This window comes from Crocodylus siamensis, chromosome 6, assembly GCF_052110815.1.
Source record: "Crocodylus siamensis isolate JL-2025a chromosome 6, ASM5211081v1, whole genome shotgun sequence".
NCBI lineage: Eukaryota > Metazoa > Chordata > Crocodylia > Crocodylidae > Crocodylus > Crocodylus siamensis.
The window spans coordinates 45,158,473-45,174,107 of NC_143400.1; the positions used below are offsets into that span (position 1 = coordinate 45,158,473).

At 43.7% G+C, this 15,635-nt stretch overlaps 1 protein-coding gene across 1 annotated transcript; it reads right to left on the reverse strand.

Annotated features, from left to right (window-relative positions):
• Window positions 1–14,458: 14,458 nt before the first annotated feature.
• LOC149862538 (olfactory receptor 6C76-like) lies at window positions 14,459–15,382 on the reverse strand. The gene has a single exon (XM_090053386.1). The coding sequence runs from the start codon at window positions 15,380–15,382 to the stop codon at window positions 14,459–14,461; it is 924 nt and encodes a 307-aa protein (XP_089909512.1).
• Between the last annotated feature and the right edge of the window lie 253 nt (window positions 15,383–15,635).

Here is a 15,635-nt window from a genome sequence, read left to right on the forward strand (position 1 = left end):
ATACTCTGGAAATACATAATAATTGGATTTCTTCCACTTGTACGCTGCTTGAATGTGAGGCAGGGATGCACAGGATAAAATTTCAATAGACCTAAATTATTAATTTTACAAAGTCAAAAGGTAGCAGGAGAACTTTTAGTGTCACCATCTCTGTAATACAAGTTATAGAAGTGTGCTCAGAATAACCTACCAAGTTAACCATGTATGATTAAAGCGTATCTTCCGAAGAGGAACCTGAGGTCACTGAGAAATGCACCACCAACTGTAATAGGGTCAAGATTTCAACACTCTTTATTTCAGTTCCCATTCCCTTTCTTTAAAATTGCCTTTATAATTGGCTTTCAGACCTTTGCCAATCACCATTGACCTGTTCAGAAAGTTTCCCCAGTGTAATTGACTGAAAGGAGGAGAAGGAAACAATTTTTTTTTGTGAGATTCAACAGTTGCTAGTCTGAGAACGCACTGGCATTGATATCAGACACATGGTTTCTATAATTCTGTCTGGACACACAAAAGCTTGTGGATTTGGCATGGGAAAGCAACAACCACTATTCTCTCTGTATTCACAAAGCCTGTCACCTTATCAGCAAAGGAGATCAGACTGCATAAGATCAATTTGTTGTGGACAAAACCTTGTTGGGTTTTCTTTACCAGCTTCAATTGGAAGATACAAGAATAGAGTGTCCAAGTCCCACTGAAACTAAATGGGTTTTGTCTGTGTGTGTCTCTGAAAATAATTCATGTAATTTCTTTCTGGTTCACCTTGTTCCTATTACCTATTCAATGCTTGTATATTTATTTTTATGTTGCTCACCAAATTCATGTCAGCTTAATTATTTATGCATAAGTAGAATCTATGTTAAAGCATAGAGTTGAAGGACTTTTCATTGACTTTGTGGTAGGCAACACATTAAAGGAAAGCTCTACTTTGGAAATTTACTTGTGATTAGTTGGTTAGCCCATTGAAACCTCTCTAAAAATTATGTGGTCTTTATCTTGGATGTACTGACAGATATACACAATATCTATACCTGTGACTATTTTAATATCTATATGGATATTTTACTCTGTGTTTCCTTTCCAGATGGTAAGAACGGTAGAAAAAAGAATACAAAGAATTCAAGACAACCAATAAACAGGTTTCAGAGTGCTAAGATAAATGTGGAGATTTCTATTTTCCATCACTAGCTGCAGCCACTTCACTTCAGGTTTATAGCACTTTCCTTTAAGACGGGGTAATGAGTTATTTCTATGATCCATAAATTGATTTAGCTAACTCTGCTTTCCAAATCCCAGAAGGTTTCAGATTCTCTGACTGCATCCAGACAAGCATGGCCATGCGGTATGTGGGGCTGCAGACACATCAACAACGTCACACTATACCTTCAGCTGTTCTCCACACTGCAAGGGGTATAGCAAAACCCCCAGTTTTTCTTTTTTTTTCCTTTTAAAATGCATTCCCTCCACTTCCCCAAGCATTTCTGACTTTTTCTCTCCCTCTGTATTCCCTATAGATAAGTATAAGTAAGCTAAGATGTAGGATAAGCTTTAACATTTTATTTTAAGTAGTAAGTTTTATTTTTCTCTCCCTTCTTTGCAAATAAGTGCCTTGCTATTTTGATATAAAATCCGCTGTTTTATAAGTGATAAATATTATGTTTTGTACTGATTTTTTTTTACTGCTTTTATATTGTGTGATTACTCTTTTAGGCATATATATGTAAGTTAGCATAAGTCATGTCAAGTTTCCATCTAGTAATGTCAGGCCTCCATCTTATTCCCAGGTTGTGTAACCTATGACTCATACCTACCCCTCCTATGTAACTTGGTTCCTGAATGAATGGGGATGAATGAGGGTGCTTGAGAGACAATGGCAGTAGGTCTAAAAATAGCTCCTTCTGAATGACCGAACTGTCAACTCCAATACCTGGACCAACAACCCAGTCCTTGGGACCACCCTCAGCATTCAAGAAACAAAAATGAGGCAACCCACCATTGTGCCAGGCTGCACATACTCAGTAAGAACACCTGGAACCCTTTGGAACAGGACTGACCTTGCCTGGACAAGCCCTCCCCATAGGAGATCAGAGGTAGTCTGCCCCATAAAAAGGGGTAGCGAAGACTGACTCCTTGGGAACTCCTTTTCCATCTGGACCAGACCAGCTTCACGTCACACTGACTATCCCCCCCAGAGACCCTGCCGGTGACCCTCCAATGGACAACACCGAGCTGAAGGAGGCCCCGACTGGCCATCGAGGACCCACTTTCAGCCTGGGATGGGTAGATATCACATGCATATTTCCTCCTCCAATTTGGACTCTTATCTCTCTCCTCCTGGACTTCAGCCCCTGCACCAAGCCTGTTTAACTCCTGATTCCATTGTCTGTATGTGTGTCTGTGTATGCAAAGGAACCAATAAAATATCATGTCACCATCTCCCCTTTTCAATAAAACCACTATCATTTGTAACCCCTATCTTAAATTCTGGTCTCTGTCTCTCTCTCCCTCTCTGCCCTGTTCCCACCACTTTTTGCCTCCTCTCTGACCCTTTTCTGCAGGCTCTCAGCCCTGCTGCTTTCTGAAGGCTCAGTCTTGCTCCTGCCACCTTTTGCCTCTTGCAACCTCTTCCCAGTCCCTATCTTTCTCTGCCTTCTCTTTCACACTCTCTCTCTCTCTCTCTCTCTCTCTCTCTCTCTCTCTCTGTGTTCTTCAGCCCCCAGCCCCACTCCCAGTTTTTCTCTCCTTATGTACCTCTTGGCTCCCCTGTAGCCTCCTTGCTCCAGCTTTAGCCTCCAGGCTTCTCCCCGGCATTGCTTCTTTGCTCTGCCAGCTTTTTGCTTTCAATTAACCTTAAATTACCCCAACTTCCCTCCAGTCTACCAGTTCTAAACGTGGCACCAGCAACTTTCATCTCAGTCTCCACCAGCAGTAACCTAAAGTAAGCCCAACCATCAGCTCTTCAGCCTGGGTCTCTCTAGTCTACCAGTTCAAATCCCAGTCCTGGAAGCTTTCACCCTCTCTCTTACTTTAACCTTCCCCGTGATATCCTAAGTACACCAAGCACATGCATACACACCACAACACCCAAGCTAGGAACTCACCTGTGTGTATGTGTAGATGAGTGGTATTTATGTGAACTGATATACATGCATGTCATTGTGTGCATGATATATGAATTAGTGATATGTGTATATGGGTGTGCAGGTATTGGTAATTGATTCTGGTCCAATTTCTTTTGGTCTGTATAGTGTGTATAGGTGCTTGAATTGGTGATAGGTGTACATTTGCCTAGGCTGGTAATTTTGGATGTGTATGTGCCTGAATTGGTAGTGTGTGTGTGCACGCCTGGTGGGGTGCATGCACCTAGAGTGTGTGTATGCGCCTTAGTGTGTGCATGCACCTAATTGATTTTTGACTGTGTGCCTGTGCAATTGTACACCAAACCCTCCTCTCTAACAGTGCAATATTGAGATCCTGACAGTTGGCCTGACCCCAAAGGGTAACAGGTGCAGTGTGGGAGCTTTTTTTTGACCCCTGGATGTCGAGGTCTCAAAAAAAAACATGTAAAAAAAAGCAGAGTAGTGCATGTGGGGGCAGCATGTGCTGCTCAAAACCTCACCTGAAGTCCACCTGAACTGTCACTGCCACCATGGAAAATTGTTCATCAGATGAATATGGGACTTGAGTTAGTTTCTTTATTGGGAAGCATTGGAATCTGTACATCCAGCTTCATATATTCATAGACATTATGGTAAGAAAAACATAAAATCCTTCATTCTGAGTTCTTATATAATATAGGCCATCTAATATGCACCAGTTATTCCAGTATTGTGCCAAAATATTTTTGCCTTGTGAAAAGGCTTCTCCCATAAATTCATCCAGTTTTCATGCAAGAGCATCAAGAGATGGAGAATATGGAGAGATGGAGCAATGGAGACTCCTGTTTTTTATGATCCATCACTTAGTCGTTCTCATGTAGCTGTTGTATAATGAAGTGCAGGTTGCTCTCATTTCCTCCATATTGTCTCAGCTTTTCAGGAGGGTCAGGTTCTAATGCTCAGCCTTGTTTCTCTGTAGGTACTTTACTACAAGCACCTGAGATAGGGGTTTGAAAGCCAGATTGGGTTTGGCTTTACTATGTCAGTCACTGGTACATGTCCCCAGTATTGGAGAGAAAGTAGTATTTTAAATACCCTTCTTATCTGAGTATTTTGGAATAGAGTTCTTCTGTGTTTTGTGGCAGATTGACACCTTCTCTGTCCCTGCTTCCCTTCTTACTTGTTTACTTCATATGGCCTTTTCATCAGGGAGGATGGCAACATGGGCCCAGGAAGGGAGGAAATAAAAGGCTCCCTGACACCATGGTTCATTACAATGGGAGTAGCCATTAGCAAAAGGGAGCTTTTGAGTCTGGATCCTGCTTCTAGGACTGTGTGAAATTTTGCCAGGTGTTTCGTTCCAACACTGTTTCGACCAATTTCAAGGTTGAAACACCAAAATCAGAATAAAACAAAGGCTGTCAAAATAGTCTCAAAACAAAACAAGGCTTATTGAAATGTTTTGAAAGTCGAAATGTTTCAACCATAGGCTGAGGATGGGAAGTCAGTCCAGATGGCCTGACTTCCTATCCCCAGTGCAAGATCCAGCAGGGAATGAGAGGCATCCCAGCGGGGCTGTTTCCAGGTGCCCCATACTAGATCACCTCAGGAGTGGGAGGCAGCCTGACTGGGCTGCTTCCCCAACCCCCTCACTTGATTGCACTGGGGGCAGGAGGCAACCCAGTGGAGCTGCTTCCCTAACCCCCATGCTTCATCACACCGGGGTGGGAGGCAATCCAATGGGGTTGCTTCCCTGACCCTCCCCACACACATACTTCATCATGCCAGGGGTGGGAGACAACCCAGTGGGGCTGCTCCCCCAACCCCCATGCTTGATTGCACTGGGGGAAAAAGGCATCCCAGTGGTGCCAGTGTGATGAAGCATGGGCATCAGGGAAGCAACCCCACTGGGTTGCCAGCCACCCCCAGCACAATGAAGCATGGGAGTCAAGGAAGCAGCCCCGCTGTGTTGCCTCCCACCCCTGGCATAATGAAGCAAGGGCATCGGGGAAGCAATCCCGCTGGGCAATCTAGCACTGGGGATGGGAAGTCAGCCCAGCTGGTTTGAGTCTTCATCCGCAGCAAAATTCAAAACAGTGGCAAAACAGTCTTTCTGTTTCAATGGAACGAAACGGAACAGCTGTTTTGACTCAAAATGAAATTTGAGATGAAACACTTTTCCATCGAACCATCGAAACTCAAGGCAAAATGGAATGGCACCATTTCGCAGACTCCTACCTGCTACCCAAGGTTTTACTCAGTGGGTACATCTACACATCACCCCATGGCACCATTGTTACTGTGCTGTGCTTTAGTACTTCCTTTTGGAAGACGTAGGGTGACATGTAGATGCATGTAGTGAGTCTTTAATGCAAAATACTCTTTGAAAGCAGAGACCAGGGTTTTCTACCTTAGTGGGATGCAGCACAAGACTCATTCTTTCATGTTTTCCTGGTGAACTCAAGACTCTTTCACTCTTCTCTGCCCACGGCCAAGCAAAACTGAAGGGATTAAGGCAGCTCTCAGCTCTACTTGTCCAACGGGCTGATATTTAGGGTAATTTCTGTGCTTCCTTAACTGGAAGAGGGAATCTCTTTCCTGAGTGGGATAAATATGTTCTGGACAAGAAGGCCCTAATTTCTAAGACATTTTCTGGACAGAAAAAGACTAGGCCTCTATGTATTAGTAACTACTTTTATTCAGCTTAGAGCAGTAAGAGCTGCAAAATATTCTTTTAGATTCTTTTAACTTTTGAATGCAGCAGCAAGGAATAAAAATTAATTATTTTTGTTACCATTATTATTATCATGGTTTATTTCTAAAACAAGTAGTTCTAGGCTTAAAGTATATTTGTCCTGCTGGTTATGATGCCTTCTATGCACCTCTTGGAAGAAAAAAAAAAGACACAAAAAACACCGAAAATGGCACAATACAAAAATAGTTCATGTCCAGGAATGATGAATGGCTATGCAAGTGGCATTCCACAGACTCTAAGTGTATGTCCAGATGAACGTGCATGTGCCTGTTGCAGCATCTCAAGCCAGTTTGAGATACTGCAAGAGGCATGCTGAAAATGAAACAATGTTTCCCACAGTGCATATTTGCAGCATGCACTCTAAATTTGATACCTGGGTTTCCTGAGGCGGGGAGAGTCTAAAATCTGTGTAAATGTCCCTCTCCCCCATATTTGCCTGCATTAGTTCTACTTCCCTTACTAAAGTCTGGAGTGAGATATGGTCCCTTGATACTACATGTTCAGCTTCTGTAGATTATAACCAACACCTTCCATATCCCTGTCAAGTACCCTAACCATCAGGTTGTAGAAGAGTAAGCTATGAAGCTGAAGGTCTCTGCAATCAAGTTTGGGAAAACCATCATGTCTGGAGTGGAGAGAAAAAAGAGTGAGTCTTAGATTATAATGTAGTGCTCTAGGAAATCAGCTGGGAGGAACTCTTGAGTCCTGACTTTCAGTCCTACTTCTCTGCAGTATTTCTATCAGCTCTGTTATTTATTCATTTTTTTTTTTAAATTCAATGCCAGGAGAAATAGAGGCACAGTGCAGGGGTTAGACCTCAGTATACATGCTGCTAACCTCCAGTTGAGTCAGGCACCCTCTTATTCACTTACCTCCTGATCCCACAGCTCATGCTTCCCTAGCTTCCCTATGGTCCAAGCTTCAGGGGCTGGCAAGGGCTCCAAGTGGCTGAAGCATGGGGCGCTGGCCATGGGGAGGGGGAGTGGCTGCTTTTCCCTCACACTGAGCAGCAGTTTGTTCCATGCCACTGCTTCTAGTCTGTGCCCCACACCAGCTCTGGGCTCACAGTAGCAGCTAGGCAGCAACTGCTTCTCAATGTGGAGGAAATCATCCCTCCTTGCTTGCCACTGCTAGGCAGTGTTTGCAGCAGCTGCCTGCCCGGAGCTTGCACCATGCTAGGTTGCAGTGGAGCTGCTTCACCACAACCTCTGTGCTGCCAAGCGTGGCAGCAGCGGCCATTTGGTGATGAGGTTAGTGATGTTGAGCGCTTGTTTGAATTTACAAAACTCTTTTCACAGATGACCCTATGAACTTCACTTCATCAACCTCCTAGATACAGAAACTCATGGACTCAATATAGACATTGGATTTATGATACATTATAACCTGCCTGACATCTGACTCCTTAGGTACCTGTCCACTTTTACCTGCCACGTCCCCCTTCGCCTCCCCCCACCCCAGCCTCTTTCTCACCTGTTGACACCTCAATTTACATTTTCACTGACTGGCTTTCTTGCCTGAAGCCCAGCCCCTGGCTTCTTTACTATTCCTTCCATCCACGAAGAGCACACACACCAACTGCAGGTGCTTCCTCAGCCTGACAAAGGGTTTTTAAACCTAAAAGCTTCCCAAAATATATTTCTTGAACTATTCGACTAGTCTAATAAAATATATCACATCTACTCAAAGAACCTTTCCTGCCTGTTCCTTAGACCAACATGGCTACAACCAGAAACCCAATTAACACACACAAGTGACACAAGTTTTGCCTTCAACAATTTGAGGTGCACTTTCACAGAAGCCCCTGCACCTATCTCCTTAAAACCTGGAAGGCTTCATACCCTCAGAAGGGGCTACCATCCCTGCTGGTTTCACCTTGATCTGCCTTAACATAAACACACAACATGAGTTTTGCTTTCAACAGTTTGATGGGCACTTTCACAGAAACACCTGTATCTATCTCCTTGAAACTTGGCAGGCTTAATGCCCTCAGAAGGCTCTGTTGTTCCTTATGTTTTCATCCAATTCAGAAAAAAAATGACAAAGTTAAAGGTATTTTAGTGATTCCTGATTCTAGGCTACACCCTGCACTACCAACTACACCCTGCACTACCTCTCACCCCCAATAGCCTGTGACCATGAAATGCATACAACCTATGCTGAAGGTCTAAAAAGAACTAACTTAAATTGCAGGTTTCAGTTCAAGGACTTGCCTCTGCTGCAGGGCAGGAAAGAGCTGTGAGGCTAGGACAATTTGTAAGTGTGTAGTGCCATGCATTGTATGATGTGGTAGTGATCTATTTCAGGTATCTAAATACTTTGCAAACTATAAGTGTTATTACTACCCCCATACCAACATTGGTGATTATCAGGAGGAGGAGGAAGATGGTGAAAAAATACCATCATAAATAAAAGTGACAAAAAAACCCAATAACATTAACAACAAAAGGAAATTCAAATTAGAAAAAAGGAAAACATTTCTAACATAGAGGAAAAAAGAAGTCTTGTGAAAAAAACCAATAACCAAAGCAACATGTACATTTGCTATTTTTGTGGCCTCTAAATCAAGACTGGATGGTATTCATGAAGGTATACTTCAGTTAAACATGAGATATTGGGCTCAGCAAAGGGATTCTTTCTAGGTTAGACAAACACCTTGCTGGGGTCATTTGACTCCAGTACTTTTTCCTGCCATGGCAGGTGGGTTGGACTTGATAATCTGTTCAGGTCCCTTCCCACCCTACCAACTATGAAACTATGAAACTATGATTATTGTGTTAGGCAGTAAAACATAGCTTTCATGAAAAGCTTGTATGAAAGATCAAAGGATTCCTTTTGATTTCCTTATCTGTGACTGAACCTAGAGACTTAGAAACAAACTCAGTCTTCCAGGTTGCTTATGTCCCACCAAATGCATGGAAAACACTAGAATGGAGTCAGTCAATGTCTGTGGATATTGTGCACCTACTTTGCACTCCATAACAGCTGCAACAACCTAGAACAGACCTTGCCACAGAGATCTCTTCAAACCTGATTCATTTGCTTATTCCTGAGGATGTAAATGTAGGGGTTCAAACCCTGTGTCACAAATGTATAGAGAATATAAATAATCTTGTTGGAATCTTCAATGCCCCTCTGACCCTGGTGGATGTATCTGAAAATGGCACTGCCATACAATAATGAGACTACCATGAGGTGATAAAAGGCTTTAATAAATATAAAAGGCTTTCTTCCTACCCATGGAAGATGGGATCTCTGCAATGGTAGAAATGATGCAGCCATACGACACACTGGTCACTGTGAAAGTGCCAAAGATGATGAATAAGAGTGCAGTCAAAATCATGACTTCAGTGAGAAGTGCCTCAGTGCAGGACAGCGGGAACAAAGGGGCTGTATTATGAGTATTAGAAGTGGTTTATGACTTTGGGGACACAGAACAGCACCTGGACAGTCATAAGAGTAGGAGAAAAAAAATCAAGAGAAAACTCCCCACCCAGTATCCCAGCATCCCATCACCAGCTGAACACAACACCTGCTATTCATGATGGTGGGAGAATGCAAGGGGCAACAGATGGCACATAGTGGTGAAAGGACATCTAGGCTAAGTGCAAAACTATACAGGAGCCAAAGTAGAAAGAGAATAATTGGATAAAACAACAGAGAGGGAAATAGCTTTCTTTTCCATGAGGTGGCTGTAGAGAGTCTTGGGGATGAAAGTGGAAATGAAGCCAATGTCCAGAAGGAATAAAATCTGGAGGAAATAGTACATGGGGTTTGGAGACAGTGTACAACCAGGGTCATGGCGATGATGAAAGGTTTCCCAGCAAGATCAAGAGAAAGATGATGAGAAGAACCACAAACAGGACCATCTCCAGTTGACTGCCATTGGTTAAGCCCAGAACATGAACTCTGTCACTGTTGTATGATTCCGCATTTACTCCTAAACAAGAAGGAATAAAGAAATTGATGAAAGCTTTTTCCTTAACCTGGAAATGTCATGTGAAAGAAGGTAGTGTGTTTTCTATTGTTATATGCAACAAAGAGTACTGTCTCCACCCTATCCCTCGCCCTCTCCCTTTAAATAATATGGAAAAATGATACAAATCTTTCCTAGACAACCAGACACAAGCAGAGAAACAAGACAATCAGGCAGAAATTAGGGTAAGGTGGCACCTTAGAGACTAACTGATTCAGAGTCAGGAGATTTCCTAGGACCCTATGTAAAACAAACTCCAAACTTAATAGGCATGGAATAAATGGGATATTTAGCTTCCTAGCAAAGCAATTGTTTTAGGCAATCTGAAGGCATGTGGAGTTGTTACTCTATCACAATGCAATCCCTACAAATTCAGGAGATGGTTCTCAAATACACTCCAGTTTCATTCTCTCTCCTCAGTTGGATGACCCACCTTCCATTAAACAAAGGCAGATTTTGCACAATAAAAAGTTTGATTCCTTTTTTTTACTCCTTCAGATAATCAAACCACAGAGAAGTCGTATCTGGAGGGACCTCTACAGGTCATGTAGTCCAACCCCTGAAGCAGGATCCTTCCTTTCCAAATCATCCTATACACATCCGTTGTCTAACCTATTAGAAAAACTACATGGTCAACCCCAACACAATCACAGGACATAACACTCGAATCTGCCACAGGTAAAGCAGGGGGACATTGGGAGCCAATGCCCTGTTTCTGCAAAGGTTTTTAAAATACTTGAGATGTCTAAGGGAGATGGCCACACCCCCCACTGCAAAGGAAAGCAAATGTTCCCACAGACCTTATCAATTTGACCATGGGATAAAATGCCTTCCTAACCCCAAATAGGATGATCAGTCTGACCCTAAGTGAAGAGACAGGACCCTCTAGTCAGGAATCTCCAGGTTTAAGTCCCAGCACTGGCACTGCTTTTTTGCCTGTCTGGCCCATGGCTGCCCCCATGGTGCACTGCATGGGGCCAACCTGCACTGAGTGCCTGCTGGCACTCAAGGCCTGACCCCGGCCAATGCGGGCAGCTTCTGGTGGGGCAATTCCAGGTGTGGCTGCAGATGGGTGCTGCTCTGTTCCTCCTGCCCCAGTGGCAGTCCCTGCTCCTGATGTTGATGCTGCTGCATATGCTGCACCGCTCCAGGCAACCAGTTTCTGGATGGTGGCTGAGAGCTGAAACAAGAGCCCCATATGCTATGGCAGGAGCAACCTGCCCATCAGGAGTGGCATAATGCAGCACTGCAGGGGCAGGGGCAGGGGCAGGGGCAGGAGCTACCAATGGAGGCAGGGGAAGCAGAGCAGCACCCAGCTGTAGCTGCCTCAGCAGCAGCCTGCTAGAAGCTGCTCCTGATCTTGCTCCTGGTACACTGCTCCTGGCGGGTGGGCACCTTTACCTGGGTGGTTCCTGCTTCCGCAGGCAGAGCTCTGGCTTCAGCTCCCGGCTGTCTTCAAGAGCTGGAGCCAGAATCCAACACACTGGGGCAGGAGCTGTCTGGCTGAAGATGCCTGCCCACCCACCTGTAGGAGTGTGGTGTGGCAAGGGCAAGATCAGAAGCATAAGCTGCCCTTGGAGACAAGGGGAGCAGGGCAGAGGGTGGAAAAGCACAGATCATCCCCCAGAACCTAGCACCCATGCAACCCCAGTCCCACACACATGCAAACACTCCCACACCCCCCAGAGCTGTCACCACCTGTGACCCAGCCCCATGATCCCAGCTTTGCCCACCTCTCCTGCTGCTGAACACTACTCTCCCCACCACCTGCAGCCCCATAGGCAGTTTTGGTGAGCTGTTGTGGCAGGAGGGCCAGGGGCAGGGTGCTGACCTGGCCTGTGACATAGATCTCATAGATTTCATAGACATTAGGGCTGGAAGGGACCTCGGGAGATCATCGAGTCCAGCCCCCTGCCCAAAGGGCAGGAAGTCAGCTGGGGTCATAGGATCCCAGCAAGATAAGCATCCAATTTACTCTTGAAGGTGTTCAATGTAGGTGCTTGAACCACCTCCGCTGGCAGACTGTTCCAGACCTTGGGGGCTCGGACAGTAAAGAAATTCTTCCTTATGTCCATCAAAACATCTCATCAAAACTCCCCATATGGCCTCAAGGGTATAATAATGCCCACCCCTGCTTTACAGACATAGAGAATTGGATGGCTGAGGAGAACTATGATGTCAGGAGAGAGTCAGTATCTCATTGCATCATTAAAAAGGGTGGAGTTTTTTAATTTGCTCAGTTTCTCTTTCCTGGTCTCATTCTGATGATCTTACCAAACTTGGCCAAATTCCCAATATCTGCTTTTGAAACCATATTTTGCCTTGATTTTAATTTCACACCTCATCTGTGCCCTTTAATGCTCCTGGCTACCCATCCTGTAAGGGGTTAAATGTGTAACTGGATTTATTAGGCTAGATTTATTAGGTTTGTTCTCAACTAATTTTGGTGAGCTGCAGGGAATAGGAGGACTTTGTAAGACTTCTTTTCTACATAGATTCTAGAAACTGCTTTAAAATTGTTTTCCTTATGTAAGGAGTCTAAAGGACCATATAGTTCCTGGGGTCCTACAGTGCTTCTCAGCCTCAGGAGATGGAAATCCACCTTCACTGGTGGAGCCCGCAAAATCGGGCAAAAGGAAGATATGACTTCCAAATGCACATTTGGAGAGATGGTGGCCATAGGTACTGTGCTTTGTCATGACCTCAACACCATCAGAGTAGGCCTCCCTGGGGATTTATGTGAAAGCTAAACACTCCCTCAGCTCCATTCTGGATTACTCTGTATTTAGTATGTAGATGACTACAGTGCATCTGAGCATGTTCAGAAGCATAAGCTTAGGCACTGAGCAGTCTTTGTGAGATGTAGTGTAAGCCCCAAATGAATTCAGGTGCCTATGAGTTTTTACAGGCACTGCAATGCATGTATATGTGTGTCTAATCTGGATCACTTGTTGAGAGTTAGGAACAAAATTTACATCTAATCCTGATAGTTCACTCAGTACTTGCTAACCATGGCCAATCTGGAATTGCTGGTAGATTAATTTATTTTGATAGGAAGAAGGGGAAAGTCTGTAGGAAATGTGGGTGAATTAAGGTGCCCTGGTAAGAGAAGGCATTATGGTTAAGTGGAAAGAACAGGACACAGGACACTGGGGTTAATTTCCTCCCTGCACAGGCAAGAATGACTTCTGGGTGTTTCATTTCATATCTGGACAGCTCTGGAAAATAGGAATAATGTTATTGCCCTCCCTTCTGGAGGGGCTTTTATAACTCCAACTACACCAGTGTCTTTCATATAAACTGGAGTTATGATCATGTTAACTGTTTGTGTCTTGAAGATAACTGCAAGAAATCAAATTGACCACACTCACTGGTTGGCAATATAAAGATCTCAATCAATCAGTGACTTATAAAAAGTCACATTATCAACCCAGTGTGGTGTGGCTGCAATAAGATGAAGCAACAGAACAAGTTCAACCTACAGATTCACACTTATTTATTTTTAACCTACTTGTTTCCTACACCTGGTCCCTTGTAATTGCATTACTTCACCTATTTGTCTAGCATCAAATATTGGAAGCAGACTGTAAAAACATCCATATGCTTAGCCTTTCCCTTTTTCCCCCCTCTGCTTCTGGTATATCTAAAGTCATGATTCTGTAAAAAGTCAAGTGTTAGAAAATTTGCAAAAGTAGTTACAAATCCAGTGCTCATTAACAATAAATATGACCTAAGCAAAAGATCTGGTTCCTGATAAGAATTTTTTGGCTTACCTGCTGGCTTACCTATATAGGTGCGTGGGTGATTCTATCCCCCACCACAGGCACTTCCACAGCTGAAGTATGTGCATTAGGGAATACAAGAAGAGCCAGCCTACATGGGATCCAAACAGTGCATTATTGGCAAAAAATTGCAGTTCCATTTTTATGGAAATGTCACTTGGGTCCACTAAGGTGAAATAGGATTTAGCCCAAATGCTTTAGTAGGTTCAGAATTTTCAACTGGTCTTCACTAGTGGTCCTCACAACTACCACCTGGATCATCGGTAGGAAACTCAAAACTTAAATATCTTTCTTACATACAGTAAACTCTGTGACTTGTGTTATCTTTCTAGTTATAATTATAACAGTTGATCGTGCAATCGACTGATGCTGTCAGTTATGACATCTGAATCCTGCATCAATAACTACAACAACTAGGAATAAGAACACCATGAATGTGGTAATAAGGCATACAAATGTGGGAGACAAACAAGAAATAAGGGAAAGAAGGAACACTACACAAATTCAACTAAAGAAATAAGGCAGAAAAACTATTGTGTTGGGGTAAAAAGAAATTGTTTGAGTGCTAGGGTGGGAACTACACAAGGACCTCATGAATTCTGTCTTGTTTGAAGTCTCCAAATCAATACTAATATATTTGGGTCACTAGAGGGACAACTACATTTTTTTCTGGTCAGAGCCCAAGATCCAATGGTCCCTTTTGATCTCATGAGCTATGAAGCTGCTAATCTAGATGTGCTAAGGCAACGTCTATCCCGTCTATCACTCCTTCCTTACTCAAAACATGATAAAGCAATGTACGAAGTCAGTTACTGTCTTTGTTCACCACTTATATTTCTGCAATGCACTAAGAAAATGCCCTACTAAAGAGATCCCTCAGAGCCTTTTTCACTTGGTTGTTCCTCAGTGTATAGATGTAAGGGTTAAAGAGCTGGGTCACTACCGAGTAGAGAAAAGACACAATCTTGTCAAAATCCCACCCAGCTTTCTGAGATGGCCTAATGTACCTGAAAATTGCACTGCTGTACAGTATTGTGACTACCAAGAGGTGAGCAGAACAGGTAGAAAAGGCTTTCTTTCTGCCTGTGGAAGATGGGATGCGCAGGATGGTGGAGATGATATAGCCATAGGAAATGATGTTCACTATCAGAGTACCAGGTATGATCAATATCACTGCAGTCAAGAATATTAATTCAATGCGCTGCGTATCTGCACAGGAGAACTGAAGCAAGGGGGCTATATCACAGTAGAAGTGGTTCAGGACATTGGGCCCACAGAACGGCAACTGGATAATCATAGCAGTAGGAGGAACCATCAAAAAAACAGCTGCCACCCAAGAGGCCACTACCAGCTGGATGCAAAATCTCCCATTCATGATAGTGGAGTAATGCAAGGGGCGGCAGATAGCCACATAGCGATCAAAGGACATCATCGCCACATGGAAAAAAACACAGGTACCCAAGTAGAAGAATGACAAAAACTGGATGAAACAAGCAGGGAGTGAAATGGCTTTCTTATCCAACAGGAGGCTGTAGAGGGTCCTAGGCATGAAGGTGGAAGTGAAGTAGATCTCCAGAAGGGAGAAGTTCCGGAGGAAGAAATACATGGGGGTCTGGAGGTTATGGTCAACCAGTGTGATGGTGATGACAGTGAGGTTTCCCAGCAGGATCAAAAGGAAGACAACAAGGAGAACCCCAAACAGGATGATTTGCAATTGCCGGTTGTTGGTCAGGCCCAACAAAATGAACTCCACCACTGAGGTATGGTTCATCTCTTCTGGGACATCTTAAAGAGAAAAAGAAAAGGAAAGGAAAGTTAGAATCTATGCCATATTTGCTGGTATATTGTAAGAATAAATACAGAAAACATCCTCAATGACCTTTGGGTGCCCAGCCCTCCAGAAACCTCCAGAAAAAATAGTCCAGAAGAATCAATCCCGAACACAACAGATAACTAGAAAGAGAGATAATTCAGTGAAAAGTGTGGATACATGGCACTACAGAAAAAAGGAAGGGAGAAAAGAA

Bases quoted from the DNA above. Each gene is read 5' to 3' on its own strand.
- LOC149862538 (XM_090053386.1), bottom strand. From the start codon at position 15,382: ATGAACCATACCTCAGTGGTGGAGTTCATTTTGTTGGGCCTGACCAAC.